This window comes from Porites lutea, chromosome 11 (genome assembly GCF_958299795.1).
Source record: "Porites lutea chromosome 11, jaPorLute2.1, whole genome shotgun sequence".
NCBI lineage: Eukaryota > Metazoa > Cnidaria > Anthozoa > Scleractinia > Poritidae > Porites > Porites lutea.
In genome coordinates, this window is record NC_133211.1 from 14,393,033 (window position 1) to 14,408,243 (window position 15,211).

The 15,211-nt window shown below is 37.4% G+C and overlaps 1 protein-coding gene across 4 annotated transcripts; it reads left to right on the plus strand.

Moving 5' to 3' along the window:
- Nucleotides 1–1,924: 1,924 nt before the first annotated feature.
- LOC140952221 (septin-2-like) lies at nucleotides 1,925–14,707 on the plus strand. 4 transcript variants are annotated; one of them, XM_073401647.1, is made up of 12 exons: nucleotides 1,925–2,057; nucleotides 6,873–6,975; nucleotides 7,655–7,741; nucleotides 8,500–8,623; nucleotides 8,964–9,098; nucleotides 10,179–10,296; nucleotides 10,431–10,532; nucleotides 10,711–10,807; nucleotides 11,334–11,382; nucleotides 12,127–12,249; nucleotides 12,785–12,848; nucleotides 14,014–14,707. In XM_073401647.1, exons 2-12 carry the CDS (start codon nucleotides 6,885–6,887, stop codon nucleotides 14,071–14,073), a joined length of 1,050 nt encoding a protein of 349 aa, XP_073257748.1. In that variant the 5' UTR covers nucleotides 1,925–2,057; nucleotides 6,873–6,884; the 3' UTR covers nucleotides 14,074–14,707. The 4 variants fall into 4 exon arrangements, with proteins under 4 accessions (XP_073257748.1, XP_073257746.1, XP_073257747.1 ...); XM_073401645.1 differs by lacking the exon at nucleotides 1,925–2,057 and adding an exon at nucleotides 3,189–3,279; XM_073401646.1 differs by lacking the exon at nucleotides 1,925–2,057 and adding an exon at nucleotides 3,224–3,275.
- Nucleotides 14,708–15,211: the final 504 nt, after the last annotated feature.

Consider the following 15,211-nt stretch of genomic DNA (forward strand, 5'->3'; position numbering starts at 1 on the left):
CCTCCCAAACCGCCCCCGCCCCCTAAGTAGTTTTGACACTCATGCAAGATGGTAGCCCGTAACGCAAAGCGCTCGATCTCGACGATCTTAGGGAAAAATAGAGGACTGTGAACAGTCTATCCCCCCCCCCCCTCACCTACAGTTATAATCCCCGACGCCCGCACCCTCGGTGCTTTTGAAAATCAAGATAGCCGTGGCGGTAAGACGCGGTATATCCAAACGATCTCACGAAAAAATAGGGGACTGTGAACAGTCTAGACCACGCGTGTTTTGACCACTAACGCAAACCACATTAGCACAGTGATAGACCAAAAACGTTTTGACTTTCGATCGTTGTCGCCCGCACCCCGTACCTTTGGTTATTACTAGTATGTAAACATAAGACTTTTAGCTTGATGGGAGGAGTTTTCGTTTCAGGGTGTGTTTGAGGGATATTTTTTCTTAATCACCCAGCCCCGCTCTCAAAAGGAGGATTCTTCTTATGGGCTTCGAGTTTATTATATTTACGTTAATTGCTTTCCTTATTATAAGCATATAAACAGAGGCTTCGCTTTTAGCTCTGGCTAATTTTATATATTATGAGATGGAGGGCAAAACTGGAAATTCAAACAGGGTATCTACAAACTCGGTTGTAAACTTAAACCTACAATTTATTCCAAAATCGTAGTCGAACTTCAGTTGTGCTCGTAATCAAGTTCTAAGATCGCTATTCTCAGCACCGAAAGTCAAGTACAATCAAGACTTCACTGTAAATCATAAGATTAGGTTCAGCCAAAAAACCTGGGCCTTGGAGCCATGAGCGTAACCTACGATAAGGCATTCTTCTCTTTTTCGGGGATGCGCGAACGTTGGCGGACGAGCAAAGGGGACAAGAGCAGAGAAGTGATGACGTCACAAAAACTAAATTAATGCAGGAGCCCATGTTAATGAAATTACTGGATTGGGTAGGATGATCAGAAAGAAAATGAAAAATGCCCACTTGCATGAAAATCAGTAGGTTGTGCCGGCTCTTGGTTGTGCAAATTGGTGCTGAGACTGTGACGTTTATGCTCTGTTGATTCCATACAAATCCTTCTAAAATTGGCTTAGATCTTAATAAGTCAACCGAGTTCCAAAGACTCTCACTTTGAACGAGGCTGAGTGCAAAACCTTTCAGTTCATGTGAAAATGAGTTTTATTTGCATGCGAATAAAAATCATTTCCATACCAATGGCTTCGCACTTCGCCTCGCTTTGAAACAGAGACAAGACGCAACTGAAAAATGGCCAATTACCGCGTCAGGAGCCTCCTGACCGCGTGCGATCCAGGTTTTAATAAATTTAGAAGGATCAGCTAAAGGATTTGTATGGAGTCATCACCAATTTGCACCGGCACGCTGATTTTTGACATGTGAACACTTTTCTTTTCATAGGCTCCTTGAGCATTCCAAGCAATCCCATAATTTCGCAAATTCGAATTTTGCTGACGTCACCCCTCGTTAATCTATTTAAGCACAGCTTGAATCAGATCGCCCCATGTAAGGGAACCCAAACTGGAGGAAAAACTGGATTCCTCCCCGTGGATTACTGGATACTGGATTCCGGATTCTTTGTCAGTGAAACTTGGACTCAGGATTCCAATCGTTAATGGGATTTTGGATTCCTTGAGCTGTTTTCCGGATTCCAAAGCCCAGGATTCCGGTTTCCTGCACTCAAATTTTTCGGATTCACAGATTTTACAAGCAAAAATAGTCCCAGATTCCGGAATCCGAATTCCCTTAATGGCGCGAACCAGAGCAGCCCCCATATCAGAATATCAGTCTAAAACTCATTTCAGCGGGGGGTCTAAATAAGCACCGTAGAAAATTGGACTGTTTAAACGGGCGTTAATAAGATAGCCAAATTAGACCCTTATATATGCTGGCGTACCGTATTTTACTCACCAAAGAGCCCCAAATTCGGGATAAAAAAACCTTTTGAGTTGACAGTGTGGACAATTAGACGCTGATCAATCGAATTCGAAGCACTATCTTCCATACTTCAATCAGAGGGAGTCGAGGAAATATCAAGTAGAAAAACGTATGTATTATAAATTAAGACACGACTGTATTTCGGCCGGCATATCTGACTACCGAACCTGCATATTTAATAGTTCACGAATTGAGTCTTAGGCTTTGCTCAATAATGTCCATATATTCAGTCAGAGGAAATATCAAGTAGAAACTATAAATATACAATATATTTTATGTTATATCTCTGCCGGCATATCAGGTGACTAGTAGCTTGAATCACACGAGTTTAATTTTAGGCGGTGATCAATCCAATTAGGAGCTTGAAGCAATGTCTGCCAGATACCAGTATTAGCGGAAATATCAAGTAGCAATAGTATGTATTTAGATGATATAATATTTTTGTCTTAATCTGACTACTGAAATTGCATGCTGAAATATTTTAGGGTTTGGTCTGAACTTGGGTATGGATTTCAGAAGACACTTCTTTACTTTTATTCATCTTCTTGAGAGGTGTGTTGGCTTCGATCGATTAAGTAGGTTGCTGGGTGGCTGAGAGCATGTATCAAGGAATGTGTGTGCCAGCGACGTAGTGGTCAGAGATAAGGTGTCGAATTTTGGGCGAGAAATAGGATAGGGAAAATGTGAAGTAGGGTAGGGGCTGTAAAAGCATTCCGGACCTTTCCGCCCAAATTTTCGCGGAAAACTAGTTCAATTCAGCATTCTGTTTTGCATTGAATTCATGTTAATTTTGCAACCCGTCTCGCCCGTCTCACAAAAACTGGATATTGCAAATTAAACAGCTGTTTCGAGCCATAAGGGTCAAATGCAAAATGGAAGAGGAAAGATTTTTCTCGAATTTGCGAATAATTTTCCTTTGGCTTGTGATCAGGTGGAAAACGAGGAGACTCTCAACCTCGTCAGTCGAGTCTCCTGTCCGTCCCTAAGACTTCCAAGGGAAAAGCCCTGGGACGAGGTTGACTAGATCGAATAGAATCGAACACTTTCCCAGCAGATGGTAAATACTGTGGGATCAATGAAAATGTTTTCTTCATTGCTGAAGTAGTTGTGGTTGTGATTAGAACCTTCAGTCCCCAACATTTTCTGATCTTGCCCTCCGCGAACTTCTCCCCTTCCACGCGCGGATAACATGAAGCACTTCGCTAGTGGTCATGTGATTTTCTCGTTGACTGGGAACGGAAACCACTTATGAAGTCATCGGTTTGAGACCGCCTCACTCGACACAAAAACGTAGGGTGAAAATCTCCTGTTCTGTCTTGCGGATCTGGTTGGTAAGAAGTAGTTATTCTGTTTTGAGTGTTTTGGAAATATGGGCTTAACTGGAAGTACATGTAGGAGGGTTACGCGGAGGACATTTACGAATGAGTACTCATGCATTGTACGCGCGCGGGAAATCTGAACTCGGAATAGTTTCAAATTAAATTCTGCTGCCGATGCAGGAGTTTGTTTAAGTACTAGCTGGGCCAGGATTTGTAAGTGTTCTCTTCTTGATGAATCCGATTTTTCCACAATTTTGTTATAACTTAATTACGATGCAAATCGTGTTGATACAAAGCTTCGCGCTTCTTTGGACATGTATGAGCTAATGATCGATATGATGCGACGATGTCTTCGAAATACTGTAGTGTTGATCGTTCTGTAATCATGTGTAATTGATACATCCTGGAATGTAGTTGTACTAATTTTCGATCGAGCTGACGATTTGTAACAGTGATTGTCTTCAAGTAATTTTAATGGGTCGTCTTGTCAACAGCTGAATGCTTGAGTTAATTACAAAAGACAAAATCAAACTTCAACACAAACATGAATGTCCCCCTGCAAGGTTTCAGAAACGTCAGTTATATGTATTTTATAAAATCCTCAACTTTGCCTTTACTTGATTTCATAATTACATGGTCACACTGGTGGTTATATGTACTAAAGGCAGACTATCACATTTTAAAATATCACATTCGAAGGCTTCATTTTGGCTACATTATTTGTTAATAATTTATTATGCATGATTGAGGGCTTAGTAATATTAATCGCTAAATGTTCAGATAGTCAATCAGCCTCATAAACAATTCTGTAGAATTTTTGTTTTCACTGTTGAAATAGTCATTTTTAGCTCATACAGGGGATACAATACTGATTATACATACTGAACAATCTATTAATATTATCAAACTTTTTTTTAAAAAAGCTAAATAAATATATATGATGCACTAATAAATTATTCAAGTTATGCTTTGGGCAATGACCACAGATGTGAAATGCCATACCTGATTTGTGGCAGCCAATTTTATTGCTTAAGTCTATAGAGTGGAGGTGCAAGCTCTCTTGAGCAGACACCCTCAGATTGCGAAAAAGGTGTCTGTTACTGGAGCTGGCCACGTACGGGAATGTAAAAGTATAGAGTTTTTATGGGAGTTGAGAAAGATGGGGTTTTGTGAAGGTGGCCGTAAGTAGAGCTGTCCGCTTACGAGAGTCTCCGTTAGGAGAGCTTCCACTGCATTTACAAGGAAAAAATATAAAAATTCATCCTAAAGAAGTTGTGAAGTTCCGTGAGATGGCTTTGCCTTTTCGATGGAGCAGTTTGTTATGGTTTTTCAAACAGTCAATGGCAAATAATCTCTGTTAGTAGCTGAAGTTCTACATGGTACTACTTGAATGTACATGTATGCTGTATTTACAGTGAAACAGAGCTGCTGTTTATCATGCATTCTCCTCAAAGAGTCCTATTCAACTCTGATTGTAGCAATATTATTCCTGAAAGCTCTGCAATGTTGTTGTTTGTGGGAAGGGGTGGGGGGTGGGCGGGGAGCTCACCGAGGCCTTCAAACCCTGTTTGGGACAAAATCCATACATCTTGCTACCCTATTTGAGACAGGAGTCTAACCTGTTTTCATGAGCCTGTCAAGAGTACAGCCCATGAAGGTTGTTTGTTCTTGTGCCTTTTGTCTGCTTTGTTTTTTACTTCACATACCTTTTTTTATAGCCAACAAAATAAATTAGATTTTTTTACAAAAAAATGTTGGTACCACATGACAATCATAGACCATGCAGCACTAACAAAATGATAGTTTTTTACCCTGAAAGACACCTTTTTCACGACACAGTTAATGGTCTCGAGACCTTGAAAAACGTACCCTGCTCAGCAGCACATACCTGTTTAGACCAAATAAGGAAGTGCCCCCTCCCCCCCTGGAAGATGTTTCCTATAAAACTTTCATGTAATGATTTTGATTTTACTGCTAGGCTTTATCCTGATTTTTTTTCCTGACTGACATGTGTTACCACTGACTATTTCTGAGGGCTCTATTTAAATTCAGAATATTTGATTTGCAAGTTTACAACACTGATAAACAGATAGCCTGTGTTCAGATGCCCTCTCCCTGAAAGAAAAATTTTTAGGATAGGGGGACCAGAAGAAGAAGAATTAGAATTCTGTTTTTTTTTTTCAAACATGCTATTTATTCAAGCCAATTTATTGATTAACTTTTTTCATTCTATTTTTTTCATATATAATTTTTTTATTTTATCCCTAAATTTCCTTTACTATAATATTGTACTATATTTTTCAAACTAAGTGCTGAGTTCTCAAACATAAGGGTTACAGACCAGTGTAATTTAAAGTATTTCAAAACTTTAACTTAATGTTTGTGGTAAGAGTGTGTAATTTGATCAGTTGAACTTGACTTTAATCATTATTTTATTTTATTTATTTTTTTTAAGTATGGTCTTTGACTTCTTATATTAATCCTGATTTAAGTCAGTTGAATAGCTGAAATTAATTAAATTATAGTTGTGTTTAATTGTCTTTCAGTAATCACAAATATAAACACAAAATCTATTAATAACATTTTCTACATGTAGACCTTGAATGTCTTGTTACCATCAAAGTGCTGTACTGTAAACCCTTTAAATATAAAAGTTATGATGTGAGACCGCCATGTTGTAACTCTGTTTACATTTATTATTATCAAGAATGAAATACATGATCCTTCTTACAAGTGCATGTATAAAAATGATACTGGCCTTCCGGCTTTAAGACTAAGAGCAAGGTCATTAATATTTCGAATTGCTCCCTGGGAAAAGAGGTCATATTAAGATGTTTTAAAGGTGTCATGTATCATACCTGTCTGTCAACAGTAGCTGTATACAGTTGTGTTATGATAAAGAAGGGGTTTCACAGTCCACATAAAGTGAATCATTATGGTATGTGCAGCTGTAGTTTGATTCCAAGAAAGAAGGGGTTAAGATAAGAATTTAAAGGAATCCAGAATCCAATGTTTCATTTTCCATAATAATGTGAGAATTTAAATAAGGGGGTATGTTTACAATATGTTCTAACTTGAGATTCTGTGAATAGATCAAATTCATGGGGAAGCTAGTACATGTATTTTACAGAAGTAACTGCATTGTACTCAAATTTGTTTTCTGTGTGTTAGATCAAGATGTGGTTTTTCTTAATTCATGTGACAGTAATAGTAACTACAATATTTTCATGTACTGAAGATTAGCCTCCATCCAATTTAAGACTTTGTCATAGCTGATTCCTTGATTTATTTGTTGTGTTTGAAGTACAGTGTATGCATGAGTTCATATAAAATGATTAATGCATGAATACTGTTATATCAAGTAGATATATTATCACATACATGTTGTTAACTTAATGACAGTATTGATTAAGAAGTGTCCTTTCTAACAGGATGTATTTTGATAGAGCAGATGAATTATAATATCCTCTAATTGAATTAACTAATCCATTCATGCATTTCATGTTAGAATATTGCATTAATTTAAGTGATTTAATTTCAGCTGTTCAGATTGTTTTCCCAGAGAAACTATAATTAGAAGACATTCTGATTTCCATTTCTTTAAGGATCAGAAAACCATGGCCAGTTATGTAGGCTTTGCAAATCTGCCTAATCAAGTTCACCGCAAGTCAGTGAAGAAGGGATTTGAGTTCACTTTAATGGTTGTTGGTGAGTTCTCTGGGTTATTCCTTTCAACAAATGGCTTTATATTTAATTAGCATAGCTGTAATGATGACATGTATGAATTATTGGAACATGTTAACAGTTATATAATATTACCAGCTTTAAATGTATAGTTTTGTGATTACGTGCAGTGAATGCTCTCAACTAGATGCTGCAAATTATTGGCTGAAAAATTGTTGAGTGTAACGCAATTCCATCTGTCTACATATGGTTTAATGCGGAGATGTCTGACTGGAGATGTAAAATTATGATGATAATGATCCCCTTGCAACTCAGTATCTGCATTACTGAGGAGTTATTTGCTAAATATCTGTATTGTTATCCTGACACTCATGGCAATCAAATAACTTGTCAACTCTCACAGTCGAAGATGTACTGCAAGTGATACGTAGATTGGGACATGCATTCATATGATATTTGTTGACAATGTAGTGGTCTATCTACTTCCTTGCCTTGAAATTTTGATCAATATTATTATTTGTCTATTTTTGTTCATTTCCCTTGTTGATTTGGTATTTGTTGTATTTGGTAGAATTAATGGACTGTTTTGTTAAAGTTCTCTTTTAAATTACTGACACCTACAACACTAGTGGTTTGTGTGACAGGTTATTTTTGTAAACGAGAAGCTGTAACTGTTTCTTCCTTTTTTATTTCCCCACTACAGGTGAATCAGGACTTGGAAAGTCTACTCTTATCAACAGTTTGTTTCTGACTGATCTTTATACCGACAGGAAAATACCTCGGGCTGCTGGTGAGATCCTCATGCAGATCTAACATCAAAATTAGTGCTACAGTTAATGTTCATGTACAATTTAACTTCTCAATAATTTTTCACATTTACTAATATTATATAATCAGAAAACATTTCGTCATCTTGTAAACTTTAGTATTGATGTGGCGATGTTTAAAAATTCATCTCCATGAAAATGTAAATCCCAAGATAAGGAAATTAATGCAAAAAATTATGGGCCCACCATGCATGGACTCACACCAGTATCCACCATTTTATGGAAAATCGTCAGATTTTTCATAATAAATATTTACTATATTTTTAATAGTAGTAAAAAAAAAACTTTCCAGGTTGAAATCTGGGAAATGGTTTGGACAAATGCTTCATCCAAAGAGAATGGAACTGGTCAATATCCTGTCTGAATGACTCAGAAACCCAGGAAATGGGACTTTAGGGAGTTAAAATCCCACAAATTTCTCGAGGGAGCAATGCCACTGGACCTCCCTAGAAGCTTGCACCTCGTTTAGGAAACCAGTCAGTATTTATTCAAATTTTTCCTAGATCTGTGTCTGCACACTAACCTTTTCACCCTATATGAATAACAAATATTAAAAAAATTCACCTCTGTCGACAAATGTCTGAAACAGGGGATGAATCAAATGTAGAGAACTCCATGCCAATTTCTTGATCATTATACAAGGAGTTCAGATCTATTAAATTTAATAAAAAATGCAAAAGCTTTTCACCTGAGAGTTTAAAAGGTTTATGGTGTTTTGTAGATGGCGTGAAAAGGACAGTCAAGATTGAAACTTCAACAGTTGAAATAGAAGAACGAGGAGTAAAGCTACGCCTGACTGTTGTTGATACCCCAGGATATGGTGATGGTATGGACAATAAGGACAGGTTAGAATTTTTTCTTTAAATATTAACACTAACTATATTCCTTTTATTATTATTTTCTTCCTATTATCAGAGAAAATGCCTTTCAAAAGAAAAAGATGCTTAGATTAAAACTTAACCTCGGATTAGTGCTAATCAGCCTTCAAACAACCGGGTCCATGAGGTCAAATCCATGGCAACTCTGCTCTGGTCAGTAGACCAATACTCAAGTACCCACTGAACAATTTGGCCAGTGTCACAGTTAATATGAAATTAAACTTTGACTGTCAGTTACTAAATAAGAAGACATCTATTTGCCTTGTAAAATATCATAACTAAATGTCAACATTATTTTTGTTTGTAGTTTTCAACCAATTTTGGATTATGTGAATGAGCAGTTTGAGAGCTACCTCAGAGATGAGTCAGGCCTCAATCGGCGACACATCATTGACACCAGAGTACACTGCTGTTTTTACTTTGTAGCTCCAACTGGACATGGGTAAAGTTTGTTTGGATATATTATTTTCCCACTTTCCCAGAGACTGAGAGGGTTTTAGTTTAACAAAAATTTTTCGTGCCAGCATGTTTTCCTTTACCAAATTGTATATCCAAATCAAACTGGAATTTAGAAATGTTGAATTAAGGTTTTTAGGACAAGGGAAAGTATAAAAATTATGTATAGCCATAAATTTTCTATTTATTGTGGTTGGTAGCACAGTTGGTGCTTGCTTCTAATGTGCTCATGAGAGGTTAGGTACATGTGTATGTTTATTAATCCAAGGGGAGAGTGCGGCATACATTGTATTCATTGAATTTAAGGTGCTTAATTTGCCTAATCTGAAAACAAGGGGGAGCCTTTTCCTTTTTTAAAGAAGATACTAGCATGAGAGAAGGCATACATGTACAATTGAAGAGGGGGTGTTGCATTTTTCATTTGGTGTACAAAAGGGCACTTATTTATTGCTTATCAGGGTGGAAAGAAAGTCAGTTTTACAGCTTGCCCAAATGGGCAAGCTTTAGTTAGCCCAAAGGTCATTTAAACAGTCCAGGAAAATTTTTTAATGAGCAGGATTGATTACAGTAACTTCTTTAATTTGAATTCCCCAAATAACTTCACCCTCCTGTGGGGCAAGTTAACCCTTTAAGCCCCAATATCCACATACAAATTCTCCAAACTGATCTCTATACATTTCCTTTAAGAATTAGTTAGAAGAATTTGATAAAAGATCAAAGTATTTTCTTTTAGGTGATCATTTTATTAATTCTCATAACCTCATCTCTTGAGAAAGTATAGATATTGTTTGAGAAAATTGCTGTTGGTCACTATTGGGACTTAAACAGTTAAAAACAGAATCCTCTAGCCCAATAGCAGAGTACAATGTACACTGTGCTAGCCCTGGTCTATCAGACACACCTTTCTGTGCATGTTGATTATATGTAACAAAATTATGTATGATTTTAGATCTGCTTTTTTTAATGGAGATTTTGTTTCTAACCTAATACTAGGGGCGATTAAAATAATGAAGGGAAAGTGCTCAATTACAGGCATTTAACTTGATATTGCTGTTGCTGTTTGCAGACTAAAGCCTCTTGATATTGAGTTTATGAAGCAGCTTCATGATAAAGTAAACATTGTTCCTGTGATTGGCAAGGCCGACACCCTCACGCCAGCTGAACTTCAACATATGAAAAGAAGGGTAATAATATATGTACCTTTGTTGTTAGTAATATTAACTTGATGATCTTGTATTTATATTTGTTTTGATTTACAAGTTGCTGTGCTGTTTATTTATGTATATATTTTTAAAAGCCTTCTTTCTTTGTTGTTTAGATCATGGATGAAATTGATGAACAAGGAATCAAGATTTATGAACTCCCTGACTGTGAAAGCGACGAGGATGAAGATTATGTGGAACAAACAAAACAGTTAAAGGTGAAATATTCAGTGTGGTGGTAATAAATATGTTGCATCATGCTCCTTGTATCATGGGTAACACCTAGTATCAGCCTAAAGTGAAAGATTATGTATGATTGCCAAACGTCGAGTGGTAATTTTACTTTGATTAATGCGAGTTTATTTCATGTTTATTGTATTTACATGATATTTTCAGGCGGGTATGCCATTTGCTGTTGTAGGAAGTAACACCCTCATAGAAATATGTGGGAAGAAAGTCAGAGGTCGACTGTATCCCTGGGGAGTGGTAGAAGGTAAGATATTTTAAATGAAGGAAATAAAGTCAACCCTCTCTACAACTGCTACCGTGGGGGATAGGGGTTAGTGGAAGTTGTAAGGAGATGGCTGTTATGGTATGGTTGAAATTAGATGACCACATTTTTTTTTGGAAAGGGAAGAACACTTCTATTTTGTAAAATGCTTATTGTAGCATGTTAAAACGGAAAACTCAACTGGCCAAATGTTCAAAACAATTTAAGCAAGCATACAGGTACACTGAGTATAAAAAAGTTGCATTTTAGAATGTGGCTAATGTTAGATGATGTAATGGAAAGAAAATAACATTATCGTTCGGAACGTAAAGATTTTAAAATCGGAACCATAAGAAAGCTGATCACCTTGTGGTACATATTGTGGGTATGGGTTTGCGGTGTCGCAAATTAGTGCATAACAGTGCAGAAAAGCAAAGAACTGTATTGGGAATGGTATGAAGTAAATTGTGCTGTGTGAATTCTACTGTATATTTGACTTAACACACCTATCCTTACTATGTCTTTTCAGTTGAAAACCCAAAGCACTGTGACTTTGTGAAGCTGCGCACTATGCTTATGTAAGTTTCTGTTCGTCAAATCAGTCAGTTATGACTGAGGCACTTTATAAGTACCGTAAGTGACCTAATAAATGCCTCTTATCCAGTAAACGCCCCCTCTACGCTTTTAAAATAGACGCCCCTGCCTTGTAAACGCCCCCTGTCTAATAGACGCCCCCTCTGAAAAAAAAACTCCAAAATCATTCAATTCTTTCAGTTTCTTGCTTGATTAACAAGGCTTTTCGTACTTCATCTTGCTCAATGTCAAGTTCAAATTAAGTATAGACTAACGATGTCAACACAATAACCTTGCTTGTGACTTAGCGATTAAATTAATAAAGGATTTTCAGCTCTTATCCATGGTTACTAGGTTTAAGTCAGCACATCATTTTTGGATATTGAACTCGTAAGAAAATACCGACTAGAGAGATTAAGTTTCACGTTTACGGCAAACGGCATACGTCAGATTTAAGTTGAGAATTTCTTAGAATAGAAAATAAGCAGTGGCCACTCGTTTTCCCCGCATACGATTAAACTCGTCCACCATCTGAACTCCGCGCTCTACTCTCTGAACGCCGGGGCCGGGAACAGGCTATTCGCTGGGTGCCCCTGATGCTTTCCTGAGAAGTGAGAAAAGTTACAAACAAAAGTTATAATGCCGAAAGAGAAAAACTGCACACATTTCTATATACCGTACTTGCGACTTCGGTATGGTAGTGTCCATACAAAATTGCTTCTGCTTCTTCTTCTTCTGATTCACTGCAGCACTCATATGCAGGATCTGAAAGAAGTGACCCAGGAGGTACATTATGAAAACTTCCGGGCGGCCCAGCTGTCAAATGAAAATTCTGAGGATTTGATTGACGCTTCTCCGGTGAATGAAACGAGGTACGTACCAGAGAAAACACACGAATTCTATGTCAGGTATCCGGTCACCTCGGCACCAAACCATTTCGCCAGCTAATGAAATTGCCTCCAAGAATAGAACTTAGTTTTATTATCTTAAAAAGTCTTATTAGTATACGAAACAAATGAAAAGGACTTTGGTCAAAGTTTCAGACGCTGCACCTATTACTGATGTATTTCAGAGTTATTTGTTGGTGCTGAGTCAACTTCCTGGTGGCGAGATGACCGTACATGTAAACCCGGCTATGTCATGGAAGATATTATTCATCGTGGTATATTTATGTGTATAAAGAATTTCGTTTATCGTTGGTCTTACGAAAGTCGCTTAGATATTGATCGTGGCGTTTCAACAGCGCACTGCAGGTCTTCATTAGGTGATAATGTCGAATTACTGAGTGGGACTATTAGTACAACCGTGGTTGTTAGTGACTGGTGTATCACGAACCTGGCTTGCATACGAATCTTATCAACACCTGGATTGTGGTTCTTTACTGATGTGTATCTTTGTTTTTCTAAGAACTCGCCCAGTCCAGAAGGTGATGACGGATAAAGATCGCGCATTAATGGAAAAGGAGGAAGAGGTTAGTATGATGCGTAAATAACAGCACCCTGATTGTGTACATGTGCTACCAAATTAAATTAAATTCTCCGCTCCAAAAATCTGGGAGACTGTACCGGCTGGTCTCAAGTGTCTGCCATATCATAAGTTTAAGAAAGAATGGAAGTCCTGTCTTCTAACCAACCAAATCTGAACTAGCTTATATGTTCTATCACTGATATTATTTGAGATTTTATTCCTCTCTTTACTGCTGCCAATTATTTCAACATGACGGTGTCCAACAAGAAAGCTCTTGCTACTTTGGACACCGTACACAAATGAACTTAATGTCTTTTAGTTAATTATTATTTGTCAGCTACTTTATTTTCCTACTACGTACACTTATGTAAATATCCTATACAGTGTGAATAAGGAATTGAATTGAATTGAATTGTAGTAATACATGTGCAGCAATCTTGTTCCCAGAGGCTGTGTTCTTGTTGGTCAGCCTCAAGGAACTTCGCTTAAATAATGAACCAACTGAGGAGTAAGTGCCGCCTTGTAGTCTTCTCAAATAAGAACCATAAGTCCTGTGTCACAATCCTTGCTCACACACTGTACAGAAATAAACAAGAGTATGGGACGCCTTAGTCTCCGTTGTCGTGGTCTATCTCTGTTAGCATTTGGTCGCCTCGGCTGGGTTAAGCTTGAAGGGCTTCTGAGTGAATGCCACAGCAACATACATACAGCCAAACAGAGGTCAGGCTATTTGCTGGGTGCTGGAACCCTTCCTCAGAATGCAGAAATTAGGTGGAAAATGGGAAACTTGCGAGCAGGATCCCTTTAATCGGTCACCCCTTCTGAGGGGTTTTTAAAAGCTGGTACTAGCCCACGAAAGAGTGCATAGTGTTTGAAACGGCCTTATTAAGAGCACTGTTATCGAACTAGCCGGGAAAAGTCAAATTAAAATACGTTGAATTAAGTTTTAAAGAAGGATTTTTATTTTAAATAAACGGATTATGAAATTTAAAACGGAATTGTTTGTTTTCCTGGAGATCGCTACAAGTACATTGAATTTAGTTATCTTTGGTCGTTAGTCGCATTAATCTCTGTCAACGCGGGCAGCAATTGCGTGGGAGATACAATTGAAAATAACTGGCAGTGGAATCCGAAACTGCAGCTATTTAAATATTTTGTTTTATCTACAGCTTCGTCGTATGCAAGAAATGATTGCTCAGATGCAAGCACAGATGAAGAGTCAAAGCTAGAAGCTGGGTCGAATGAGGTTTGGGTACAATTCCACCACACCCCCACCCCTGATATAAGCAAGATTAGCGAAAAAAAGTGAAGTAATTGAATATGGAATATACAGCTGTATCTTACGAAGCTCTAGTATCAACGTCTGTGATATCCACACTGGCTTCGCTCCCTGTTTTTTAATGCCTGTAGAAATATAACCATCAGAGACAGAAACAGCAAATTGGGCAGCGTTATTAATGGCCAGCAATTATTTAATACAGTAAAAATTATGGACATTTTTAGGAATTTTATAATAGAGGTAAAGCTTTAAATGCCTTGTAGGAGTGTAATTTTAAGAATTTTTTGACTTTTAATTTTTATGCATTTGTTTGTAAGTTCTTATGTTTCAGCTGTCATTGCAATCAATTTTGTACGTTTGCCGGATTTAAGTAAGAGGTTTCTAGTCACATGTAAGGTGATACATTTTTTGACAGTTATTAAGCAAATTTTTTACTGACTAGAATGTAAATTGAATAGTCCATAATCAGCGATTTTAGATTTGAGCGAGAGACGGGATTGGTGTCTTCTCGATTTGCATTATGGGACTGCCTTAGGGATGCTAGGTTGCGCAGGGAGCTGGGTCGAATTAAGCCCCCTCCCTCCCCCTCCAAAAAATATTTCCCATAGTGCAATTCAACATTACAACGAAACAGTCTCAAACGGAACCTCACTTTATAACAGATTGCTAAGGATAAATACTTGTTACAGAATGATTATATAAATACAAACCCATAGGCAATAGGTGAGATCATTTAACATCGTTAGGAATGAGTAGTAAAAGTTTTCGTCTTTAGTGAAGGACTGATTATTGCTAGCAGTTTAACAAGACAGTAACAACAACAAATAAAAAAACAAAAACTAACTAAGCCCTTGGATTCTTAAGGGTAAGAGTGAAGGAATATACCCACATTATGAACATTGTTTTGGAATTAGCAGAATAATATATCGATGATGAAACGTCAGTGCTTAAATATCGCTCAAAGAACTTCTTTCTCATTTCTTTCTCATTGGTCCTCTCCTGAAAGTGTGGGTTTACTTAAGAGGAACAAAAAATGGGAGAATTAGTTGGCAGGTAAACATCTGTGTTACCAAACAGTTTTAAGCAAT

Excerpts from the sequence above, each read along its gene's own strand:
- LOC140952221 (XM_073401644.1), top strand. Across the intron at positions 7,742-8,499 it reads GAAAATACCTCGGGCTGCTG|ATGGCGTGAAAAGGACAGTC; the intron begins GTGAGATCCTCA and ends GGTGTTTTGTAG. Across the intron at positions 8,624-8,963 it reads GGTATGGACAATAAGGACAG|TTTTCAACCAATTTTGGATT; the intron begins GTTAGAATTTTT and ends TTTTGTTTGTAG.